Raw genomic sequence first — 26,511 nt, 5'->3', positions numbered from 1 at the left:
AATGAGCTTGGAAGCAGGTTCTTCCCCAGAGTGTCCAGATAAGGGTCCAGCCAACTGGTACCTTGATTTTGGCCCTGTGAGACCCTCAGTAGAGGAGCCACCTGGACTTCTGACATACAGAAGTGAGATAATAAATGGGTGTTTTTTTAAGCCCTTATTGTGTGGTAGCAATAGGAAATGAATACAAATCAAGTGATTTCACCAACTCTAAGATTAGCCAGACCACACGTCTGGGATAGCCAGTCTATACATAGCTGAAATCAAGATACAACACCTTTGATACTTTCTTTAATCTGCCAGTTGTTTGTCTAAAAAAAGGAAAGCTACATTTCATATATTTATTATCTTAAGAAATAATACCTTGAAAGTGGATCAGCTTTCTACTTTCCAAGGCACTTTCATATCTCTTGTCTCATCTTGTCCTCACAAGAGCCTGGTGGGTCAGATAAGAACAAAGCCTGTAGACATCATTTGCCTGAAGAAGGCAAAACCAGCTTCAGCTCGACATTAGGAAGGTCTTTCAAACAATTAGAACTGACCCACGGTGGAAGGAGCTGGCTTCTAAAATAATAAACCGTGCCTTACTGGAAGAAAAGGCTATGTGATCGTATTTGAAGGATTTAATGGCAGACAGCCTGGCATGGTTAAAGAGCCAAGCCTCTGAGGTCTCTTCCAGCACTAAAGGTCTGTCTTCCCAATAAGAAATCAGACTAAATTGATCCATATTCATGTTGTGGTTAGTTGGTTAAGGCAAGAGCTCTTCTTAAAGGATTCCTTGCCATTTTCACAATTGCAGTTGTTTTTGAGGCAGCAGATTTATCTAAATTCCTTTGTACAAAGAAAATACTGTGTGATGGACCCCAGTGACACATGTTTTTAAGGCACCAAAGTTTAATAACCTGGCCGAGTTTCACAAACACTTTGTAGTAGAGGCAAGATTTGAACTCAGTGTGTCTGACTCCTGAGTCCTTGCCTTAAACCATAATAGCATGATCTGCCCCCCTCACTAGGAAACAGGAGCAGATTGAAGCAGCCTGCTTAGATGTTTAAAGAGATGGATCTTACAATCTAACAAGACCACAGACAGAATCTTAGAGGAGGAGCGTGTGTCCCAAAGAACTAGGACATCCTGCTGGCTCAGTGGCCCCCCACACAGAAGAGGGGAATACTCTTTCTTTCTTTTCTTTGTGTTTTCCTCATGGCCCACGCTAAAGCCCCACTGTCCCTGCCTTGGTTATTAGAACTCCTTAGACAGCCAGCCCGCTTCCCCTCCCTGAACATCAGTCAATCCATCTGTAATTTAAGGGGATTAGATTAGTTGATCTCAGAAATTCCTTCCAGCTCTAGAGTTCTATTATTATGGGCAAATGTATATGTATTTTGACATTTCCCCCCACGTGCTTCTTCTGGAGATAATCAGAAGCTCAGTAGATGCTCAAAAAGAGATTGACACCCAGTTCTAAGGATTTCTTTTGGGAGATTCTTGAGTTTTCTATGAGAATTCTATTTTTGTGAAACCTTGTGCTTCTAGACTCTCAGATTCTTTGAGAGCCCTGCTGCTGCAGAGAGAAGAGGTCTGGATTGCCCTCTGGCTGGCAGAGAAGGCAGCCATGGGACAGAGAGGGAGTGGGAGAGAGAGTGGGGAGGAGAGTTGGCTGGGGGCGGGTACAGGGCTGCAGCAGGCCCTCCAGGTTCTGGAAGGAACCTGAGGCTGGCAGAGGTAGAAGGCCTTGGGGCCAGTCTGGAGCCAGAACTCAGCCCAGGAGAGCAAGTACAGTTAAGGCTGCACATGGAACTCTGAAGATCTAGCTACCAGTGTTGGAGAGAAGCATTGCCAAATGGTAACAGTGACCGAACAAGGTGAGATGGGACCTAGCTTTTCACCTTAACCCTGACTCACCTCACTTCGTGGCCCACCTAACAGATCAACAACTCTGATGTGAGCTTAGTCCACAGGGAAAAGTGAGGCAGCTGCATGAGCCCAGCTCACCAGGAGTTAAATGCAGCCAGCACCCCCGTTACACAGGAAAACTCCAAGTAGAATAATAATTCTGCATACTCTTCTCTCCACCTGGAGAAACTACCTTCCTGGGTTTCATCTTCAAAGGCTGAGGTAGCTATGGGAATTTCACACTTAATTAAAGGAGAGTTCAGGAACTCCAAGTCTTTTCAAAACAATTTTGGGTGCAGTGAGGATGCAGTCACCATCTGGCAAGAAAGGTGTTAACTCAGAGTTTCTGGTCAACTCTAGCATCAGATTCAGAACCGAAGGGAGTCCGTTTCAGAGGCCCCCTCAGATGTTCCCTCCCCATCTAGCCTGCAAGTTGAAAGCCTCTGTGCTGATTTTCTAAGTATTAAAAAGTTAGGTCAATGGCACAGTTTTAAAAGCTTTATTGAGATATAATTTACATGTCTTAAAGTTCACCCATCACAAATGTACAAATCAATAATTTTTAGTAAATTCTTAGACTTGTGCAGCCATTACCACAATCTAGTTTTAGAACACTGCCGTCACCGTTTGCAGTCCGACCTCACCCTCACCTCCCTTCCTAGGCAGCCACTGATCTGCTGTCTATCTCTGTGTTTTCCAGACATTTCATAAATGAAATAATATGGGATCTTTTGTATCTGACTTCCTTCACTTAGCATAATGTTTTCAGGTTCATCCATGTTGTAACATGTATCAGTACTTCATTCCATTATATTGCTAAATAGTATTCCATGGCAGGGATATATCACATTTTGTTTATCCATTCACAGTTGATGGACATTTGGGTTGTTTCCGGTTTCTTAGTGTTATGGATATTGCTGCTTTGAACATTCCTGCATAAGTCTTTGTGTGAACATACGTTCATATTATCCTTGGGTAATTCCTAGAAGGGGAATTGATGAATCATATGGTAACTTTTACTTTTTAAGAAAATGTCAAACTGTCTTCCTAAGTAGCTGTACCATTTAACATTCCCACCAGCAATGTATGAGGTTTCCAGTTTTCTCACATCCTCACCAGCACTTGTTATTGTCTGTCTTTTTGATTGTAGCCCTCCTAGTGGGTGTGTCATGGTATCTCATTGTGGGTTTAATTTGCATTTCCCTAATGATCAATGATTTTGAGCATCTTTTCATGGGCTTATTACCCAAAGGCACATTTTATCCTCTTCTTATGAAGATATATATGGAAGAGGTGTATGACACATATAGTTGGGAGTTACAGTGGAGCGCAGTGGAGTGGGAGCTCAGCTGAGCCACTCTGCTCACTCACGCCATTGTTGAGGGGTCAGGGAATACTTGTGGGTGAAGTCATGGCAAACATGAGCCCCAGGGGGTTAGTAACCATCAGCCAAGCAAAGATTGAAGAGGAACCTGATCCAGGTAGACTCTAGGAAGGGTCAGGAGCTGGATGGGGGAGGAGAGAGGGACAAGCCCAGTCCTACTGTGTCTGGCATCTTAGTCTGTTCAGTCAGCTGTAACAAAATACCAAGCACTAGGTGGCTTATGAACAACAGAAATTGATTTCTCACAGTGTAACTGGACAAGGCCGGTACGGAGCCCAAGTTCAAATGCTCGCCGCTCGACAGGCCAATTCGAGAGACAGGTGTTGGTGGAAAAGGAAAAGTTGCTTTATTCAGCAGCCCAGCAACGTGGGAAGATGGTGGACTAGTGTCCTAAGACCATCTCCAAGTTGCCGGTTAGGAGACAGAGGTTTTAAAGGCAGCGTGAGGGTGAGGGAGGGGGCTGCAGGGAACCTGGTTAGCTTGTCCTATTCGCGGATTGGTTGGCATCAATGTGAAGTTTCGAGTATCACCAATCATCTGGTTTCAACCGGTCTGGGCTCTAAATGCTGGCGGTTGGCAGTTTTCACCTGGTGGGGTCTGCTTCCGGTAAGAACAGCTTGGGGGTGTGTGTCGGGCCTGTATCCGTAGCTTTCAGGGGCCTGGGTGTTCGGGACCTGCTGTGGGGCTCGTCTAGAATCTAAACTGTACCAGGTTCCCGGTCCAACAGCTATTCTTTGTGTCTCCATCTTCGCATTTCCTAATCATTAACTCTTGAGCCAGCCTTTGAGACTCAGGGGAGGCCTGGGAGACTAAAGCAAAAGGCTGTTATCTTAAAGGACAGGGACACAGGGGCTTGTATGCAGTTTCAGTCCCCCCTTTGATACCCCTCAATCTTGAGGGAAACAGGTGTTGGACGAGAAAAGGAATAACGTTTTGGGTAAAGAGGTTAATCATTAACTCAGCAGAGGAACCCAGTTTTCGGGGGACTTGGCCTCAACAGTTCTGAACGCTGGGAAGTCCAAGATCAAGGTGCCAGCATAGTCGTGCTCTTGTGAGGGCCCTTTTTCTGGCTCACAGCTGGTGCCTTCTCACGGTGTTTTCACATGGTAGAAGGGGCAAGGACCGCTCTGGAACCTCTTTAATAAGGCACTAAGCCCAGTCATGAGGGCTCCACCTTCATGACCTCATCACCTCCCAAAGGCCCCACCTCCTAACACCACAGTCTTTGGGGGTTAGGATTTCCACATATGAATTTAGTGGGGACACAAACGTTCAGACCATAGCACTGGGCAAGTGAAAATAGCTCTTCATGAATGGACTTAAACTTACTGGGGCTGGGGGGAAGGGACCCATGAGAAATGAGCTAGAGAAGTAAGTGGGGGCAAGGTCAGGAAGGGCCGGGCCGAGAGCCCCTGGTGCCCTTCAGGGAGGGAGCATCATGATCAGATGATCCTTTAGAAAGTTCCACCTGCAGCGCAGAGGGGAACAGAGCGGGGGACTCTGGGCTTTCCTTCACAGAAGCTGTGCCAAGTCTCTCACGGCCTTGAACCTCAGCTCTCTCTCACTAGGACCCAGCAGGGCCAGAGCTATTTGTGGGGCCACCTGTGGCACCGAGAGTGACCTCCACCCTCCTGTGTTCGGCAGGTGCTACATCACCCTCACCCAGTCTCTGCACCTGACCATGAGCGGGGCTCCAGCAGGACCTGCAGGCACAGGCAAGACAGAGACCACCAAGGACCTGGGCCGAGCACTGGGCATCATGGTCTACGTGTTTAACTGCTCCAAGCAGATGGACTACAAGGTACAGGCCCGGCCTCTGGGGGGACTCGGAGCTGGGCAGCAGCTCATCCTCGCCGCCCTGGTCTCGCTCAGAGGCCCAGACAGGGAGGTCCCTGCTCCCTCACAGGAGGCCTGAGGAGCCCTGCCCTCAGGAGCTTGTGGACCTCCCTGTAAACTTTAGCGCCGTGGAATCCACTTCCACGGATGAGCTTTGCAACCACAGAGAGGTGACTTCGCCTCTGGGGTCTTCCTTTCGTCATCTGTAAAATGAAGAAGCTGAACATATATCCCAAGGCCTAAATTCATTATTTGACCCAGAACCACAGAAGGGCTCATAAGTGGCTGATATAAAAATCTTCACATAAAAGTCATAGATGTGTAAAAGTGGGCATTTCCCCAGAATTTCTACAAGGGCAAAATATTCTAGGTTTGGCTTCTGAAGACATACTAGAGTAACCTCTACTCTTAGCAAGAGGTACACAAAAGACAAGTGCAAGGGTAATGTTCTTCGTCCAGGCACTCATCATTTTTACATTTTTTAATGTATTCCAGGCTCTGTGTCATAGAGAAAGGCAAAAGAAATAAGAGGCCCATTAGGTCACTTCTCACCCATCAACGTTCTGCTCACAACTAGACCTTATTCAGATTCTTTTTTTTTAAAGAAAGCATAATAACAGATTGTATCACTGTCTCATTTCTATTTTGTTTTATTTTATGTATTTTTGTAAACTGCCTTAAGTTCCCTTTTGAAAATAGGATAGCAGGTAAATAAATTTAGAGTGGAAAAAGAAAACATTTGCATTAAATAGACCAAATATTTATATATATAAATGATGTGATATATTGCCTGTAAAATAAATTTAATTTAAAAATAAATTTAGAGACTGCAAGATAATACTTTCAGTTACCACATATAGAACTCTGTAAATGAGATTGATCTGCTATAACTTTAATAATTTCTCTTGTATATAAAATTTTGCTGTGCAGAGTTACAGAATCCTGTAGCATCATGTTTTCTCATATAAAGCAAACAAAATGAGGATTCAGACCCAAAATAGCTGTCTTCCCATAGTCACACACTAAATGTTAATACAGTTGCCTTTATTGATGAACACATAAAGATACTGTTTCTCTTTAAGCAGGCTGGAAGAAGAAATGATTTTTTTCCCCTCTAAAGGAACAAGCTAAACTTTAAGGATTACTTTAAGTTTCTAGATTCTTCTAGAGTTGATCAATGGCAGCACTGCTGAGATAAATATACTCTCCCACCCAACATTCTGGAGGACACACTCATTTAGATGTGGAAGACCTGGGGTATTGATTGAAGAAAATCAGCCAGATTTCTTCTAAGTCATGCTTAACATGGGAAACAGGAAGAAATGAGTTGGCCCCATGGCCAGAGGTCACTAAGATCATTTTACCCAGTCCTTTCAAAAACTTATTACTGAACCCTGACCCCACCAATTCCTCTAAGAGTGCAGGCTGAGAGGAGGGGTCTGCCCTTAATTTGTTTGAACTGTGCAAAGCTTCAGTCATGTGCGTCTAGTACGCAGATCAGAGCAAGAACAGTAGGTATAGCCGTAGTGAGATGCAGCAAAGGTAAGGTGATCCCCTCCTAGACACCAAACATGCTTTGTAACCAAACAGCCCCAATAAGTAAGCAGTTTGCAAACCTCCTCTTCCCTTTGTTGTCCAGCTATTCAGAATTATTTTTATCTCAAAGTACACACCAACAATGAACTTAATTTATTGAGCATCACCATTGCTCAGCATCTGTTGGGAATCATGGGAGGTTATCAGAGATAGATAGGTAGGTAGATAGATAGATGATAAAGGAAGAGAGAGAAAGAAAGAAAAAGGAAGAAAGAAGGAAGGAAAAAGGAAAGAAAGAAAGAAAACATAGGTCAACAGATGACAGAGATGAGAGAGAGAGATAATAGATGAAAGAAAAATATAAATAGATAAATGATAGATGATAGATAGGTAGACATATGAGAGGTAGAGAGATGGGTAGGAAGGAAGGTAGGAAGGAAGGAAAGGAAGGAAGAAAGAAAGAAAATAAAGATACGTAGGTAGATAGATGACAGAGAGATGAGAGAGAGAGATAATAGATGAATGGCAGGTAGATAGGTAGATAGATAGATAGATAGATAGATAGATAGATAGGGTGAGCATAACCCAGTCCATTAGGAGAGACAGGAACGATATATGAAATAATTAGGGGAGATAGCAGACAGCATTACCCTGAGTGCTAATGCGTGTTCTACAAACTCTAATCCCTGGAATGCTCCAGAGCTGTGGGAGAGCCACCAAGTGCGCTGGTCAGAAAAGACATCGTGGAGGAGGTGAGAGCTGAGGTTGTTTAAGGTTGTTGAGGTTTGGATGAGCACCAAACAGGGCGTGTGACATTTTAACGCAGCCCCACCCACTAAAACATCAGCTTCAGAAACAGGACCGAGTTCTCTGTGCAGGTGCTGTCCTTCCCCTGCTCCCTGTGCTGACTTCACCCTGAGCTCTCTTCACAGGGTTTGGCTGGGGCGAGGGGAGGAAAAGAGTGAAGGTCAGAAAGAGCCTTCACCAGCATCACTCACAGCAGCGCATTGTGTTTCAGTGTCTCCAGAGAACAAGCTAGAAACAAACATGGAACCATGGTGGAGTCCATTCGAGTGGATCGGGGAACAGGGGAGGATGGGAGACGGGGTTGAGCAAGGAGAGGAGGAACACAAGACCACTGGGAAGCTCTGACCGTGGGGTGTCAGGCCACAGAAACGCTGCAGGCTGCAGGACTGAAGCAGGAGCGTGATGAAGACAAACGGTCTTTAAGGAAGACTCCCTGGGCAGCCAGATGAAGGGAGACAGGAAGAGACTGGAAGTGGGGGGAGGAACATTTTTAGGAAGAACATTGCAGTCGTTCAAACCAGAAAGGGAGAGAAGCCGGATGATGGGGTAGCAGAAACGGAAAAGAAAGATTGAGAGGCTTGAAAAAATTAAATGATACTTAGTGAACATGGGGAGGGCGTGGGTCGGTGGTGAAACGGGGGAGGAGGAAAGAGGAGAGTTTGGGCTTTGTCGAGGACCCTCACAATCCCCTCTGCCTCAGGAATTCTGTAGGGAGGCGTCGGGTAATGGGGTGGACGCAAGAACTGTGTGGGGGCTTGGGGGAAAGGGTTAGGGTTAGGGTTTGCTTTACTCTACTAGTGCTGGTTGGAAAACCCATAAAACTAGCCACTTTCTCTGGAAATGGTTCCTGTTTTAGTGCTAAGACATTCTTCATGTTATAGCAGCAATACTTTCCCCCTGGACCTCAGTTTGGAGAGGCTATTGCTGAAACATCAAATGACTTTGAAAGTATCTGGAATTCTGTGACTTCTCCATGGCATCAATACTGTAGAACACCCACTCCTTGAGAAACCCTGCTCCCTACGCTTCTGAAACGTCATCCTTCCACAATTCTATCTGATCTTGCCTTCTTGATCTCATTTTTTGACCCCCTTTCATCATTTCAAGTTTTACTTTTACACGGATGACTCCTGAGTCTGTTTTCCAGCTTCACCCAAGTTCTGGTAGTCTCTTTAACTAGGCAGTAGAGGCCTCCGTTTGGATGCCCTCCTCTCATATTCGGTCGACACTCTTCTCAGACAGTTCCTGCTGACTCCCTGTTTCCTTCCGGCCAGGTTCCTCATCCCAGCAATACTAATCATCTTATTTTTCCCCGTGGGCCAGGGTGGACATCTTAAGACATCTTCATTGTTTCCTGTCCTTCCTTCCATCATTCCAATCAGTCAGCAATGTTTATTCTTCCTTCAGCAAGGCTCTCGCTTCCAGGCCTTCAACCTTATTCTGAGAGCCCTTATCCTGTCCCAGAAACTCACCGTCTTATGGCAAGGCAGCAGCCCAGCCCAGCCCAGCTAATGGTACCATTGTGCTGTTGTGACATCTTAATTGTGTCCTGTCAAAAAAGGGGCCACATGGAGTCCTGGGTTCTGCTCAGGCCCTTGGGGGTAAAGTGTGGGGTGATGATTATCCCCCTATGGAAACTCTACTTTCTTCTGTTTTATGTATTGGATGTCCATTTGATGAAATGTATCCACAGCTTTAAAAAGTTTTAAAACCACTGTTAGCTGGAGAAGCATGGATTTTGATTCTCAAAACTTGACTTAGTGTTTATAACCTTTGACAGGTGGCAATATATATATAATGTGTGTATGTGATATACATATATGTAATGTGTGTGTATGTGATAGTTGACAGGTTGTCTTATTATTTTACATATATATATATGTGTGTGTGTGTGTGTGTGGCAACCTGTCAAATGTCATGTATATATGGCAACCTGTCAAATGTCACAAATACTAAGCAGAAGTTTGGGAATATAAGTATGTCATATAAATGAAATATAAAATATATATTACGTTTTATTATATATACGTGTATATATACATATGTATACACAGACACACACTCATGAATATAATACTAGCAATATCCACCTGCAGAATTTTTTTGAGCACACAAACACAATGCCTAGAGCTTATGTCACCTCCTCAGAGAGACTGACCTCTCAATCTGAAATAGCTACATGTCCATTACATCTCAATAAAACAGAATGAATAAATAAATAGCCACATTACCCTCATGTTAAGACTCCATTGGGACTTATCACTACTGATGGTTTCTTATTTTTGTGTTCGTTGTCTCTTTTCCCCATTAGGATCCAAAACCCTTGAGTATCGGGTCAATTCTCCCTTGTTCAGGGCTGAATCCTCATGACCTAGGACACCCCTGGCACATAGCACAGGCTCAGAGTAGATTTGTTGCATGAATAGAGAAATCAATTAATTCAAGGAGCTTAGTAAAAGGTGGGGTTGATTCTTCCCTCTGTTTTCAAAGCCCCGCATCTAACCTAGCTTATGTGATGTTAGACTGGGTCTCCTAAAATACCGATTTAATCATGTTTTTCTCTGCTCCAAACCTCCAAAGATCTCTTATAATAATTCAAGCCTTTTCAGAACCATGACCCTCTTTATTAAATCAACTTTCATGCCAAAATGACACCTTTATTTTTCTCTGTACATACCATGACTTTGCTCATCCTTTGTCCATAATCCTTCCTCCTCCTGGAAAACCCTTATCCTTCTGCTATGCCTGCACAGACACTGTTATCTTATTAAGCCATGATTCCAATGTATGTTCTGAAGATACCATGTACTTCTGTGAGATATCAATACTCCAGATCTTCTGGTTCTGTTCTTGTGTTCCTTCCACTACACTAATGTTTGCCAGAATGCATTCTGAGAAAATCAGGGGTCACATGAGGAAAAAAAAAATCCTAGCCATATAACAAAGTTGAACTAATTTAATTTTGCCTGACTTCTCAGGGCCCTTAAAATGCCCTTATACATTGTAAATTGACCAAAGTGGGTTATAGAAAGCAGTGTTTTCCAAACTTGATTTACCAGAGAGTCTTGTCTTCAAGGAGCATCTCCCAGCTTTGGCATTCCATGAAATAAACTTTGGAAAGTGCTGTTGTAGTACTATGTGAAATTCACTTCTTTGGCAAAACTGATCCGTCTAGAGCACTTTGACCCACCCCTCTCTGAACTGCATAACATTTGTGGTCTATATTATCCATTGGAACCACTGCTCATGTAGCAATTTACCTGTTTTATTTGTATGCCTTATCTCCACAACCTAACTAGAAGCTCTTAGAGGGACTGAGCCTCTCTGGGTCTAGCACGTGAGCTATGCATGGAGCAGATGGTCAAAAAATGCCCACTGAGTAAATGAATGGACTTTTCGACTATTTGCATGTTCTGAGCACATCAGTGATGTTTCCTTGCCAATGGCCTTGAGTGTCTCCCAGTCGTCTCTCCCTTTATATGGCTCCATGGTTTACTAGTTCACATTGAATGGCCAGAGTGGTTTTCATTTTTAGGACAGATATACCATCTTCCATCTGAAATTATTCCCTTACTCTCATTTAAAAAGATTTACCTGTAGTTTATTTCCAAAAGAGGTTATCCCTCCCCACCCCCATCTCCAGCTTCCCATCACTCTGGGAAACCTGGGTATTTTGCATGAATTCAAAGATACAAACATAAACTTTTTCATCAGCACATGCCGAAGGCTGAGTGGAAGGATTTTTGTCTGTATGGTGCAAGAAATATAATATTTTATTCGTTTCCTGGGATTTTGAAAGCTACAGAATCAATACAAGCCTGATGACATTTTAAAGGGATTTTGGTCGAAGTGTCTTGAAAAGGTTCTGTTTGATCCCATGACTTATGTTGGCACCCAAAGCCATCAAAATTTTAATTGTCCTTGAAATTTTAATATGAGTTTCTAACCAGTGGTCTTTAGGGAACTGGAAGTTCTATAATAAAGGGGATGGAAAATTACTTAGATGTGTAACAGTAAGCCCAGCAGATAGTAATTTAATCTTTGTACATTTTGTTGCAGTCTTGCGGCAACATCTACAAGGGCCTCGCTCAGACCGGTGCCTGGGGCTGTTTTGATGAGTTTAATCGAATCTCCGTGGAGGTCTTGTCAGTGGTGGCTGTGCAGGTATGGGGGCCAGAACTTGATGGGGGCGCTGTGGTCTTCATGCCAAGCCCTGAGGACTTGTGCATCCTCTTGCGTTTACCCTCTCCTCATCCACTTGCCTCTACCCTTTCCCCTGTTGCATTTCCTGCCCTTTCTTCCACCTGCTAAAATCAGGCCTGGGTGCAGGATATGGGTATCATGCTGGTCCCTACCAAGATGGACCCATTTACTGGCCATGACTTCCCACTTCCTCCTCTGTAAAACAGGAAGAAAGAACGCCCATGCACCTGCTTCATAGGGGTAGGAAAGGATCCAGAAAGATGGCAGAGCCCGGCTCCTTACAAGAGGCACAGACTGGGGAAGTTGTCAGACCAGGACTTGAAATTCAGCTCATCCGTTTCCTCACTGAGCATCCTAGCCAGGCGCTCCACCTCTCTCAGCCTCATTCACTTAATTATGTACAGAGTGAGGGGGCAGCATGAGTATTGTTGAATGAAGAAAATCAGTTTTTGGGTTAGATTTCCCCTAAGCGTGCCGCTTGTCTTTCAGGTCACCCAGGAAGCGCTTACTAAACACCTACGGCATAGTCAGTGCTGTGCTCAAGGCCAGTGTGAAGGGTCCCCAGTTGAATAGGACACTATTCCTAACTTCAAAAATCTTGAGTTCTTGAGACACTCTTCAATGTTCTAGATGTGATTTGATTTCTGTTATCTTGAAGCCAGGCCTTGAAAAGATGGAGAGGATTTGGATTTGGGTAAGGATCCCATAGACAGTGGGAGCGGCAGAAAGAGGGGGGTAGAAAAAAGTGAACAAACCTTTGCTGAAAGTCTGCTTTGTACCAACTTGCTGATGCTTGTCTGCACTGTTTCTTCGTGAAGCTTCTGAAAGTTGCAGAAATGTAGGTTCTTCTCTTGTTCCCAGGGGTGATACGGGGTCTTCCCTTTCCTTAGGGTTGTTTGATTCAGTAGGAGTAGGTAGAAGAAGTAAGTCAAAGAGCTGCCTGAACACTGTCAGCTGAAAACCTTTGACTGGCTTGGTTCACAAGAGCTGATTGTGCTGTCACATTGGCAGCTTGAAATTGGCTACCACGGAAATGGGCAAATCCTACAAATTGGGGCATTTTTTTTTCCTGGAGAGCTGGTTGTTACACGTTTACCAGCACACCTCTGCCTCGTGAGAATATGAGGCCGGTGTTGCCAGATCTTTTACATTTTAAGGAGAAGCTGAGAGTCCAGATTTTTATTAAAAATCTCTAGATTTCTAAAAGTTGGCAATTTATTTAATTAAAAACAAAACCTGAGCTGAACAAACAAAACACGTCCACTGACTGCATTCACCTCCAAGTAGTCACCTCACAACTTGGAACCAGGAATGATGCTTCTGTAAAGACTGTTTGAATTTTGTGATATAAGATGTAGAGTAAGAGAAAATAAACCTTTCTTGAAGTGCTAATTCTAGGCCTAGAATGGTTCTGAAAATCAAGAGAGAAGCATAAGCTTCTTGCCACAGTGTCTATTGGGATCGATAACCCATAATTATTTCTACCCATCTTTATGTCCACCTCTTTCATCTTTGCTTTTATGATTTTCTGCCCCCTCTCCTGGCTGCTTGCCACAGCTTCTGGAGAGCACTTCTTGTTCTCATCAGCTAGGCTGTGCTGCTGTTACTGCCTCACTTAAACCCAGGACCGTTCATCATGAATAGTCACACCTGTGGTGTCCCGATGCAGCACTCAGTGCCTGGGGTTGCTGACGGGCTGTCTCCATGTGTACCCACAAGGAGCCCAGGGGAAGAGCAAAAGGTGGGAGCCACAACAAGGTCAGCAGAGACCTCTTCTTGGGCTCCAGAGGTATAAACAAGTTCCACATGGAATTGGGCTTTTAAAAGAAGCAGGTTCTTGTAGAGTGGAGTTAGCCAGACAAGGCAGGGGAGAAGTGGTTATGTGTGTAAGCTCTGAAACCACACTGCCAGTGTTCAGTTCTGGTTCTGCCACTTTACTAGCTGTGTGACCTTGGGCAAGTCCATGTCTCACGTTCCACATTTGTAGGGAGTTAATAATACTAATACTTACTAGATGCAGTTGTAGTAATTATTAAGTGAGTTAACATACGTAAAGCACTTAAAACAAAGCCCTACACATAGTAGGCACACAATAAATGTTAGTCTCTGTTATGATGGTGATGGTGGTGGTGATGTTTATGGTGGTGGTGATGGTGATAATGATAATGATGGTGATGACCATGATGATGGTGGTAATGGTGGTGGTGGTGGTGGTGATGAGATGATGGTGATGACCATGATGATGATGATGGTGGTGGTGATGATAATAATGATGGGGATGGCCATGATGATGATGATGGTGGTGGTGATGATGATAATGATGGGGATGACCATGATGATGATGATGATGGTGGTGGTGATGATGATAATGATGGGGATGGCCATGATGATGATGATGGTGGTGGTGATGATGATAATGATGGGGATTACCATGATGATGATGATGATGGTGGTGGTGATGATGATAATAATGATGGGGATGACCATGATGATGATGATGATGGTGGTGGTGATGATAATAATGATGGGGATGGCCATGATGATGATGATGGTGGTGGTGATGATGATAATGATGGGGATGACCATGATGATGATGATGATGGTGGTGGTGATGATGATAATGATGGGGATGACCATGATGATGATGGTGGTGGGGGTGGTGGTGATGTTGATGATCACTATCATTATTACCTGAACCCTGTAGGAAATGGGTTGAAGAAAAGTAGAAGGCTGGAACACACAGGACAGGGAAGAAGGGTCTACTCCCTGGTCTCAGCAGTCTCCCCTGCACTGTTCACTCCTCAGCCGGCCAGGCTCTGGCTATCTTAACAAACTTAACAGTGTCCTAACTGATGAGGCAGTGCCCAACAGCCACTGTCCCCAGTGCATAGTAGACAGACGCTGTGAATTTGCCTTACAGTATTTTGAAACTGCCCAACACAAGGTCAGTGGTGAGTTCAAGATTAATTCCCTTTTGCTTCTGGAATTAAATGAAATAAATTCAATCTGGAATTCCCTGATGCTTCCACACTCTCGTCTAGAAATACATCATAGGAAACATTCTCAAGAAAGTGGTCTGACAACAACCTGGGCAAAATCTGAGCTAGTACCATTTAAAATCGTAGACCCATCCAAGGAGAAAATTGCACTAACTGTTCACGCTGCAATCCAGGCTGGCATATTGGTGCAGAAGCTGCACCAGCTGTGACAGTTCTACCCGCCCTACCCCTCCTCTCCTGCCTCTCCTCCTCTCCTGCCTCTCCTCCTCTCCTCTCCTCACATGTCTGTGCCCCTCTTCCCAGTAACTTCTACAAAAGTGAGCATGCCTCGGTATTCTTGGAGGTGGAAATTTTCATGTCTCTGTCAGATTGGTCAAGCAGAATTGCATACCCAATTGGGAAAACTGTGGCAATTCCAAGAACAATTACTTTGTTATTTTTAAAACGTATAAGATACTACATACTTTTTTTGGGAATTTTGCCACTACGATTGCAATCAGCTCCCTAGGCCTTGTGTTATCTGGGCCAGGGGACATGCGCCACTACTCTGTACCTGCAGCACCTGGTCCCCCTCCACACTGCCTGGTCAGGCGTCCCTGCTACTTTGTCCCTTCCATAGGTACGAGCCCTGGCAGTGGGCTGGGCTGGGGCAGCAAGTGGCTAGAAGCAGCAGAGCAGCTAGCAGGGACTCGGGAGCCCATCATAGCAGTGTTCCAAGTACTCAAGGAGCTGAACAAATGCTAGCATCTCAGAGCCAAGGGAACTCCCATGTAACACCCTTTATATAGGAGTTTAAGGTCTAAAGTAAAAACATAGAAATATTTTTTTAAATGTAAAAAGTGATGAGTGGTTTGTACTTCCTGAAGGCAGCAGACTCCAATCTGCCACTGCAGAGAGAAGCATGGAGTGAGCCAGGCAGGATTTTAATAACGCATGGCATCTGGGGGCAAAGGCTGGAGAAGAGAATGACCCCAGGGGACCACAGAATGAATGGGCCACTTCCCTAGAATGTAGGGGGGCAACGTAGAGGGGTGTGGAGAAAAAGCTGAGAGGAGGAGCATAGCCTAGGGCTAGCCGATGACCTCCTTAAAATTTATCACCTGCAGGTAAGATGGGATGACTTTGATACTTCACCAGTGTGTCTGATGCAAGGCCCTACCTGGGTGGGAGGGTATAGGGGCAGAACCGTCTGTGATCACTAACTTCCAGTCTTTGGAGGGAAAGATGTCATTCTTAAGATATCCAGTCAAGCCACTGTGGTCAGACAAGCACACGTGGCTTGTGCAGATAGCAGGACTGATCATTTGATATCAGAGCTGGCGTGCAATATAGAGAAGTAAGACCTACACATGCATCTAAAATATAAGGCAGAAAGGAAGTTCCATTCAAGAGGTGCAGTTAAAGGCTGTAGAAACTGAAAGAAAGCGAGCGCATCTAGTCAAGAGGCAGTGGAGGGTCATGAATTGGAATGGGGCATTGTGGTCCAGGGGCAAGGACACTTAATTGGCCACCAGCTGTCCTGAGAATGGACAGTGGAGGGTGCCGGGTGGGGTGGTGGCATCTAGCCCCGTGCTGCTCCAGCGGTGGGCCAGCAGCGTCAGCATCCCCTGGGAACTTATTAGAAACGCAGACTCTCAAACCCACCACAGACCTGCTGTAACAGAGTCTGCATTTTCACAAGACCCCCAGTGGTTCATAGGCACCATGAAGTTGGAGACAAGCTGCCCTGGGTGCAGTATTCTCCACCCTGGTTGCACATTAGAATTGCCTGGTAATTCTGAAAAATAGCAGTGTACAAATGCACAGTCTCCACCCCAAAGATTCTGATTTCATTGGTCTGGGGCAGGACCTAGGCATCAAAGTTCAAAAAAAACCTTCCTGCATGGTTCTCATGTTCAGCAAACATTGAGAACCAGAGCTGAGAGGGAGACTGTAAAGTAAAGAGAAAATCCTTGAGGACCGTGGATCTTGGGTTCACACCAAGACCCACAGGATCAAGCCTGGCTGGTCCAGGTGAGCGGGCTGCAGGGACACGTCCTCTCCATGGCAGGTGGGGCAGAAGGGTCGGAGGGCTCAGGCTCCTTGAGAGGTGGAGGGGGTCAGTCTGCAGGTATGGATGGAGACACCTGGGCAGAAGCAAGTACGAGTAGAAATCCAAGAATTGACTGGACTGCAGTGGTTCTTGGACTACAGCGTGCATCAGAATCACCCGGAGGGCTTATTAAGAGATGCTTTGTTGGGCCACACCCCCAGGATTTCTGATTGGTCAGTCTGGGCTGGGGCCAAGAATGTGCATGCGAATTTGGTAGGACCCAGGGACACAAGGTGTGGAATGGTGGACAAGTCATTTATATCTTCTTGGCCTCAGTTTCCTCATTGGTGAAATGTTTGGTCCAGATCATGGTTTTCTCAACTTAGGCACTAAGGCTGTCTTCGGCCTGAAAATTCTTTGTTGCAAGGATCTGTCTTGTGCATTTCAGGATGTTTAGCTACATCCCTGGCCTCTACCCACTAGATGCAAGCAGCAACCTCCCCCCTAGTTGTGACAACAGACATGTCTCTATATGTGGCCAAATGTCCCCTGGGGAGGGCAGGTGCAAAATCACCCCCAGTTGAGGACACTGGTTTCTACATAGCTCTCCATTTTTGTTTGTTTTCTTAATGGGTGGAGAAAGCACCTTTTTTATTTCATGGAAACCTATGTCTCTGAACTGTAACAAACATGATTATTTTCAGAGCAAAGCAAATTTCTCTGAGACGGTATATATTAGATGAGGAGCTGTGTGTGGCTGGCAGTGCTCCTGCTGGTAGAAGGCCGCGTGGCGAAGTGGCTAAAAGCATACGCTTTGGCCCCAGACTGCCTGATTTTAACGCAGGTTGCCCCACTTACCAACTGTTAGACATCTGGCAAGTTTCATTTTTCTTTTAACTTTTTATTTTGAATTTATTTTAGAATTGTAGGAAATCATAGAAAACCAATTACAGAAAAGTTGCAAAATAGTATAGAGTTCCCTCATGCCTCCCCTAATGCCTGCATCTTCCAGGACTGTAGCACAGTCTTCACTGCCTTCAGCCTCAGTCTCCCCATCTATGAAATGAGGATCCACCCATCTCATACAGCTGTTGAAAGGACTGAATGGGTTAATTCACATAAAATTCTCAGAAAAGCGCCTGATACATATCAAGTGCTCAGTAAATGGCAGTTATTATTTCATCATTGTTCCCCATGGCAAAAGTGATGAGTCTTTAGTGGGGAAACGGACCCCCACGAGTGAGGAGTGTACCTGGCGCCTTAGATGCAGTCCGTAGCTACCTGTGTGTGCACCTCCACCTGGCTGGAGTCTAACCCGTATGATCCCGGTTCACCTGCTTCTACCCTCCCCCCACCCCACCGCCTCCTGGAGGACCTCCGGACTTTACCAGGCCCCCTGCACCCTGGGCACCGTTACAGTCCAGTGCTTGTTCCGTGGACCTCGGCTGCTTCTAAGGCAGCAAGGAAATGCCAGGCAGACGGCCTCCTGTCCTGCGTGAGCCCGGCCATCAGAGGCTGCTGTCAGCACTGAGGCTCCAGCCTTAACTGCCTCCTCGTGTCTGTCCAACACTCTCCCTCAAGAGCCCCCACAGAATTTTACACAAAAGCACAGATGCCACAAGTCCTACAGTGCCTCACAGATTCTCGCTGAGCGTGAGGTGTCTGGGCCTCGGGGTGCAGGAGAGAGTGCTGAGTCAGAGCGAATGGCAGAAAGGGTCCCGGGCTCTGGCCTTAGCCCGAAGGTGTCAGAGCCATTTGCAAGGAGTAATGAAAGTCCCTTCCCCACTCCGCCACAAGGGGAGAGCTCTGTGTATTTTACAGGTGGCAGGACCGGGGCGGAAGGAGAGACCCCAGCCTTCACCACTCGCAGGCCTCGTGGGGTGATGAGGGTGGCGAGAGGCCCCATGGCCCAGCATGCTACGAGTGCCACGGGAACCAGCAGAGCCCAAGCTGTTAGGCCAGCGTGCTGGGTGCTGGAGGCTGCCTCTGCCAGGACACACTGACATGCTGTGCGCAGAAAAGACGTTTCAGCCTCCAGCTAACTGCTGTGAGCTCAGACGCATTCTGTCATCAGAGCTTCACTTGGGAAAGCAGCTGAATCCCAACTGTGGACCCGCCAGGCGTTCTGGCAGATACCGCCCTTCCAGGCACTGGAGAGAGCCTTGCCCATGGTGGATGGTCCAGCTGCCTTCAGGCTCTCTTCCTCTCTCTCTCCTTCTCTCTCTCTGTCTCTGTCTGTCTGTGTGTCTGTCTCTCTGGTCCAGCTGTCTCTCTGTCTCTGTCTCTCTTTTGTAAGTGTTCCAGCTTTAACTCTCTGTCTCTGTTTCTATCTGTCTGTCTCTCTCTTTCTTTTGTTTATGGTCCAGCTCTCTCTCTCTCCCTCCCTCTCCTTCTCTGTCTCTCTGTCTCTCTCTGTCTCTGTCTCTCTCTGATACGTGGTCCAGCTGGCTCTCTGTCTCTCTCGTTTAAGATCCAACTGTTCCTCTCTCCTTCTCTCTTATATACACTCCAGCTGTTTTTCTCTGTGCTTCTCTCTCTCTCTCTCTCTCTCTCTGTCTTTCTGTCTCTCTCCCTCACTCACACACGCACACACACACACACATCCCTGCAGCCCAACTCCACGGAACCCCTGACTATTCTAAACACCCTGAGCACAGCTGATATGCACGAGCCTCATTCAAACCCTTGCGCCGGCCCCAGCTTCCCGGCTTTGCTCTCAAGAGCCCTGAGAGGCTAGAAATACTCAGACATCCCAGGCCTGGCTGGACAAGTGAGCCCCTTTTGTCCTCCCTCCTTCTGTTGCCGATCATTATCACACACGCTTTTCCAAAGCACCAGGTGTTCATTTCTGTCTTTCCTTCCACTGCTACAAGTATGATCTAGAATCTAGGTCTAACCAGGTCAACCTTCAGCTTATTAAATCCCCTCCGGCTCCAGACCACATTTAAGGAAAAGTCTAATCTCTTTAGAAAGGCACGAATAGCCCCTGGGGACCTGACCCAGCCTCCCTTTGCTCCCCTCCTCACCATACGCTCCATCCCTACCGGAGTCGCCTGTGTTTTCCAGGTCTGTTCTAGAGATGTAGACAGGGGAGTAGCCGAGAGGGTTAGATCCAGATGAGGACACACTGCAGTGATGGCGGCGGTCACATCAAGAGTTCCCATGTTAGCTGCTATTTTTGAGCGTTTTCTGTGTGCTAAACTCCTTGCGGACTTTATTTCATTTACTCCTTAGAACAAGCCTAGGGGGTAGGTCCTAGCGTTCTCTCCATCGTGTAGCAGCTAAGAGCCCAGGCTCCGGAATCCATGTGCCTGGATTCAGATGCAGACGCCAGCACTTAGCAGCCGTGTAGGGCTCAGTAAACTACTCCGCCTCTGGGTGCTTACAGTTCTTTATGGAGAACGGGGATGATGGTACTAAAGAGCCCCCGCTCAGAGCATCCTGGTGAGGATCACATGACATAATACAGAGGACTGGCGGTCAGAGTTGTTTGCTGTTCACCCCCGACCTCTTAGGCACCATGTGATAAGCGTGGATATGGGGATACGGGTGGCCAGATTTCTTTTGGACATGCACCCAGTGCCCATCGGTAGACAGCCCAGGGCGCAGTCGCCAGTCCTGTCCTTCCGTGAAGGGGGGCCCAGAGCAAGTGTTTGTGTTGTGTAACCACAGGGTCCCAGCCTTAGCTACCACTCCGCCTCTGGTACGCAGAGGGAGCATTTTCCGATGACTTGTTCACCAGGTAAAAAGCATTCAAGATGCAATTCGAGATAAGAAGCAGCGGTTCAACTTCCTTGGAGAGGAGATTAGCCTGAACCCTTCTGTGGGCATCTTCATCACCATGAACCCAGGCTACGCCGGCCGCACGGAGCTGCCAGAAAACCTCAAGGCTCTGTTCAGGTGAGCGTCTGCTCTGCCCCGTGCAAGAGCCCCAGAGAGAAGCTTCTTTTATTTTTTCCACTGAAAATGTATGACATATATATTAAAAGAAATGTGGAACATATAAAAAGGTAGATTTTACAAAACCACGTTTAATGCCATCACCAGTAAAATTATTTTTTGCTTAATTGTGTTCTGTTCTTTACAGGCATATAAAGTCATGCATTTGTAGTCTACGTGTGTGGTCTACACACAGTTTTGTATTGTTTTGTTTTTTCATTTCATAGTCTATCATAATCCTATCATAAATGGTTTCTTCTTCTATTAGGTATTCTTAAGAAATCTCATTTCATGACTGTGTTTTTTTCTATCAAATGCATGGTCCGCAATGTAGTTAACTAGTCCATAGTAGTTAAATATAACAGTTAAAATAAATTTATTCATCATGGTATAATATACATAAGTATTTTTTTGTATGCATGATTATTTTCTTCGGCTAGCTTCCCAGGAATGGAATCACTGAATTAACAGGGAGGAACATTTTTAAGGCTCTTGATACACATCAACAAATTGCTTTCTACAAAGAGCTGTGCTGAATGACCCTCTCACAGGTGATACATGATAGCACCTCTTTTATTTTACCTTTGCCACCAGTGGATATTGCCACGCTTTTAAATCTTCTTTATTGAGATAAGAAAACACAAAAGCATTTGCTAGCAGGGGCTGGAGTCTTCGTTCTTTTTTCAGAAAAGAGAAGTCAGCCCAACAAAGAGAAAGCTGAAAGATCCTTCATGGCTTCTGATTGTCTGTCTACTGAACTGGTACCCGAGAGAGAGAGGCCGTGAGAGCGAAAACAAAGCTGTCTGTCTCGTCTTTGGACTGAGACCCAGCACTGTCTGTTGGGGACATGGAGGCCCAGGAGGCCACTGGAAAGCTCCCTGTGTCCTTCAGTCCCTCACTTTGACTGCTCCAGGGGCGGGGCGGTACCTCCTCCTGCAGGCAGGTCCCCTCCTTAACCAAGAATGTTAGCAGGCTGTGGGAAGTGGTGCCACAGAGTACTATACTGATCACTATTTGCTTATGCAAAGTATTTATTAAATAAACTGTGTGCTATGAACAATACTGGACAGGGGTTATCACCCTGATAAGAATTATTCCTTACATTTTTTCCCCTGAGTTTAAAGGGAACATATACCCATAGAAGAAAATTTGGGGGAAAAACAGAAAAGTACTTGTAAAAATAATAAATACAAAATCTACTTTCACATTTAACTCTCACAAAAACCCTATGAGGTAGATACTATTAGGATCCCCCTTTGAACGGTGAGAAAACAGATTCAGCAGATTGCCCAGGGTGGTAACCATAGTTACTAAGGTTAGCTAGTAACCCAGTTAGTAAGCAGCAGAACTAGAGTTTGAACCTAGGCAGTCTGATTCCAGACTCTGCTCCGCCCACCCCAGTCCTATCATCCAGAGAAAGCCAGTGTGACCCCTTGCCACCTGCCTTCCAGTATTGTGGGGGAAGAGTATTTCTTTTTTAAACTTGGGATCAGACTCTATAGAGTTTAGTACCCTGCCTTCATTAATTAATGTTTTCCTGTGTCATTAAATCGTTTTTCTTCTACAGCATTATTTTTCACAGCTGCATTGCACTCCATTGTACGGATGCATATTTAACCTTATTTTAGGTTACAAATTAATTTTGAGAATCTAAGTATTTGCTTGCTCCTTTGAATTTGAATGCAATTTAAAATAATATAAAGGAAAAATGTACTTGAATGATATGTTTTTGAAAATTTTATATCAGTGTAGGGAAAATGCAATTAAAGAAACGTAACAACTTTAGTCTCCTATCACATACCTAATGAATTAATTTTAAAATTAACTAATTTTAAAATAAAATGTTTCTAGACCTTGAGGGGAAAAAAATCACAATAAATCCTTATATATAGACAAAAATCCCCTTCTATATTCTCATATTTGCCATTTTGTGGCAAAGTGGGGTTCATAGGTGCCTACTTCAGACCTCAGCATTAGGTATTGACATTTGTATGCAAATAAGCATAGAATAAGTTTGATCATCTAGAGTTGGAGGATACAAGTTTTGAGGAGAAGAAATAGATTCTCATTTTCTTGCAGATAACAAGAGAGACTCTATTCCTCAACCTTAGCCCCGAATCTATGATAGAAGATCACTAATTGGTAATCTGCTAATTACTGAGGCTTTACTAATCTGTGCCTTGTATAAGGCACACTGGACCCAAGTTACAAGGCTTGCATTGTAGCCCCACCTCTGTCCCCATCTGCTCACATCATCCATCACCTTGAGCAAGAGAGTTTACTCCCTTTATCCTTACTAACTCATCTTAACATTGAAAGTCTTCAATGAAATAATTGCTAAGGTCTCAGTTTTCACACTCCGTCTGTGATCTCAGCCAGTGTCTCTTGTCTTACAAGCTCCCCTCCACTGCATGGTTGGGACTGCCTCAGCCCTCTGTCTCCCTTACACAGGCCTTGCGCGATGGTTGTTCCAGACTTTGAGTTGATCTGTGAAATCATGCTTATGGCAGAAGGATTCATTGAAGCACGGTTACTAGCCAGGAAGTTCATCACCCTTTACGAGTTGTGCAAAGAGCTTCTCTCCAAACAGGTACAATCCCTGGTTAGACCAGGCGACCAGTTGCGTGTGATTGTCCCAGCTCTGGACGGGTTCTGGGGCCAGTGTGTTAGGGAAACATTAGAACCTTCTCATAGAGAGTCACTGTGCCCATAAGCATATTAAACGCTCTAGAAACATCTATAATAAAGATTCATGTTCATTTTCTTAGCCCAGCATTAAAAAAAAAAACGATTTGGCCACAGAACTCCCTTTTTAATAGAATACTTAGCAGCACCTCATAGATCACCAGTGTCCCATGAGAAACATTGCAGTGGCAAATGAAAGCCCTTGGAGGGAGTGGTCTGTACCTGAAGGAACGAGAGATGGGAGGAAGGTTGGGGAGAGAGAGTCAGGCATTAAGCAGTACCACGCTGCTCATTGCTGCTGGTCCTTAAGTGTGGCTTCTGCCCAGGGCTGGTCCCCTCCCAAGAAGAGACCTTACAGCATGACCCAGAGCCTCCAAGGTTTATGCCTTAGATGGAGAATTTCTTGGTGTCACGGACAGCCAATCAAGCTTCCTGGGCGTTCCCAATGAGTTTCTCTTCCCTTTGGGGTGTTTACTTGGATCACCTTTGCTGCCACAAAGTGAGCTCTCTCAGTCCTGTGAAATCTGTCCAAAATGGATTTAGAGAAAAAAAAAAAAAAAAAGCCACCTGCCCTGTTTTCTCAACACTTCCCAGGCCCTGGCTCACTGCGTCCTCTCTGTCGGTTCTCAGCCACCATTGGCTTCAGCCCGGTGACTCACTTTCCCGTCTCGATCCCAGACTTCTCTGTTGAACTCAAAGCCTGTATATTCAGTGGTCTATGCCACAGGTCCCCTGATTGTCTAAAATGCACCTCCAGCTCAGTATCTAAAGCCAGTGGTCCTGCCAGCTCCACCGCAGGCCCACTGCTGCATTCAGGGCTTCAGGAGAACAATCGCTTACTCACTTGCTGATTCTGGAAGCCTGGAGTTATCCTTGACACCTTCCTCTTCCTCAGCCCCACATCTAATCATGAATGAACGGCTGTTCTTTCTACCCTGTGGATATTTCTCAAATACTTCTTATTTTCTTTCTACCACTTCTGTTGCAAGCACCCATGTCTCTTGCTTGGAAGTTCCTCTCTACTAGTTTCTCTACCTCTACTCTAGTCCTTCATGTCTGTTCTTTAGCCACCAGCTGGAGGGGTCATTTAAAAATGGTCCTCACTGTACTTAGGATAAAGACCAGCGTCCTTATCACTGTCTGCAAAAGACCACGTGCGGCCCTGTCTCCTGCCTCTTCCGAGGCGCCAGGTCACAGCTCTCCCCGGGGAGTGCTCCTGCACCTACGCTGCTCTTTGAGTTCAGTGTACGATGAAGGCAAAGGACACGGTGGCTGCGCCTGGGCTAAGGATCAGACTTCACTGAAGAAACAATATCAAGGAAGACCTGAGGGGACTTCCCTGGAGGCACAGTGGTTAAGAATCTGCCTGCCAATGCAGGGGACACGGGTTCGAACCCTGGTCCGAGAAGATCCCACATGCCATGAAGCAGCTAAGCCTGTGCGCCACAACGACTGAGCCTGTGCTCTAGAGCCCATGAGCCTCAACTACTGAGCCTGTGCTCTAGAGCCCCAGAGCCACAACTACTGAGCCCACGTGCCACAACTACTGAAGCCTGCACGCCTAGAGCCCGTGCTCTGCAACAAGAGAAGCCACCACAATGAGAAGCCCACACACCACAACGAAGAGTAGCCCCCGCTCACCTCAACTAGAGAAAGCCCAAGTGCAGCAATGAAGACCCAGCGCAGCCAAAAATAAATAAATAAATAAATAAAAAGTTGAAAGAAAAGGAAGACCTGGGATCCAGTCAAGCACAGATGAGGAAGAAGTGCAGTCAAAGCCAGAAGGAACGGGATGTCCCCAGCCTCAGGAGTGGGGACCTGAGTCAGTTTTATGTTTCTGCGTTCCCTGCACACTGAATTGTCCTCTGTAGCATGCATCACAGCTCTAATTAAATAACGACCTGCTGTGAAGCAAGTAGCAGAGCTGGGACTTGAACTGAGGTCTGTCTGAGCTCAGAGTCTGTGCTCTGAACTGCACGCTGCACCCCTTCCTCACCACTCCACTCCGAGCCCTGGTGTCAGCAGTATGCTCCACCCTCCCACGAGCCTACTCTCAGAACTTGTGACCTCTGGGTTCCTCCTTTGACAAAAATTTTAAGGAACTTTTTTTTTTCTCCTTTTCTCAGAGTTTGAAGGCCTCTTTGAGGCAAGTATGCTCACCTTCGGCCATCTCTGAGAACTAACACATCTCCCTCCTTGACAACCCTTCCACCCTCTGAATGTTCAAGGAGTAGCCAGATAGGTTTGGAAGCGGTCTGTTTAACCTCCCTGACCCCCAGCCCCCCATATGCTCTGTGTCTGCTTTGTCGTCGTAACAGCCAGAAAAGTAACTAATGTCAGACCAGGAACTAGGATCCTGGATCATGATCTACTATGTCGTTAATCTTTTCCTGTGTCTCTGCCTTGGCCTCAGAAGTGACCTAGTACTGGTGTGCTATCTAATTCTGCAGACACTAGCCGGAGCCCGTGGGGTTGTGCACCCAGCAGCTCTGGTCTAACCCTGCTGCCTTCCCGCAGGATCACTATGACTGGGGCCTGAGGGCCATCAAGTCTGTGCTGGTGGTGGCGGGATCCCTGAAGCGAGGAGATCCTGACCGGCCCGAGGACCAGGTCCTGATGCGCTCCCTGCGAGACTTCAACGTCCCCAAGATTGTGACAGACGACATACCTGTGTTCATGGGCCTGATCGGGGACCTGTTTCCCGCCCTGAATGTCCCTCGGAGGAGAGACCTCAACTTCGAAGCTTTGGTTAGGAAGGCTGTGGTGGAGCTGGAGCTCCAGGCTGAGGACAACTTTGTGCTCAAGGTACAAGGTTTTCCCTCCCGACATTCTTTTGTCTCTTAATTCTTTTCGTGGACAATGGATTATACTTCATCCTTAATCCAAAGTGTAGCTTTAGAGGTACAGATACTTATCGACTTTGCGATAACTCAGTTCATCTCAGTAGCTCTTTATTGGGACATCCACAGTGTGGCATGTGTGGTGAGGAATGCAAAAGAAAGACAAAGCCCCTACCGTCAGGGGGTTCACATTCTCATGGGAGGAATGAGACACGGGCTTTGCTATAGCACGTGTTCCTTTCATGTGAATTACTTCATGCACCATTATACAGGAATGACAGTCAGGTAAAGTGGAAGCTGTGTTGGTTAATGTGCATTTTTCTGATCTTGAAAATGCTTTGAAGTGATCAGGGGCAAGC

General features: G+C 45.9%; 1 protein-coding gene across 1 annotated transcript in view; it reads left to right on the top strand.

Annotated features, from left to right (window-relative positions):
• Positions 1-26,511, top strand: part of DNAH9 (dynein axonemal heavy chain 9) — a 297,703-nt gene that overhangs the window by 104,727 nt on the left and 166,465 nt on the right. Inside the window, exons 27-31 of the mRNA XM_061176356.1 lie at positions 4,920-5,076; positions 11,514-11,618; positions 20,431-20,588; positions 23,079-23,217; positions 25,830-26,117. Coding sequence (XP_061032339.1) covers positions 4,920-5,076; positions 11,514-11,618; positions 20,431-20,588; positions 23,079-23,217; positions 25,830-26,117 — 847 coding nt within the window. The remainder of the gene's footprint in view (positions 1-4,919; positions 5,077-11,513; positions 11,619-20,430; positions 20,589-23,078; positions 23,218-25,829; positions 26,118-26,511) is intronic.

Source organism: Eubalaena glacialis, chromosome 19 (genome assembly GCF_028564815.1).
Source record: "Eubalaena glacialis isolate mEubGla1 chromosome 19, mEubGla1.1.hap2.+ XY, whole genome shotgun sequence".
Lineage (NCBI taxonomy): Eukaryota > Metazoa > Chordata > Mammalia > Artiodactyla > Balaenidae > Eubalaena > Eubalaena glacialis.
This window is presented reverse-complemented; position numbering and strand designations above follow the sequence as displayed.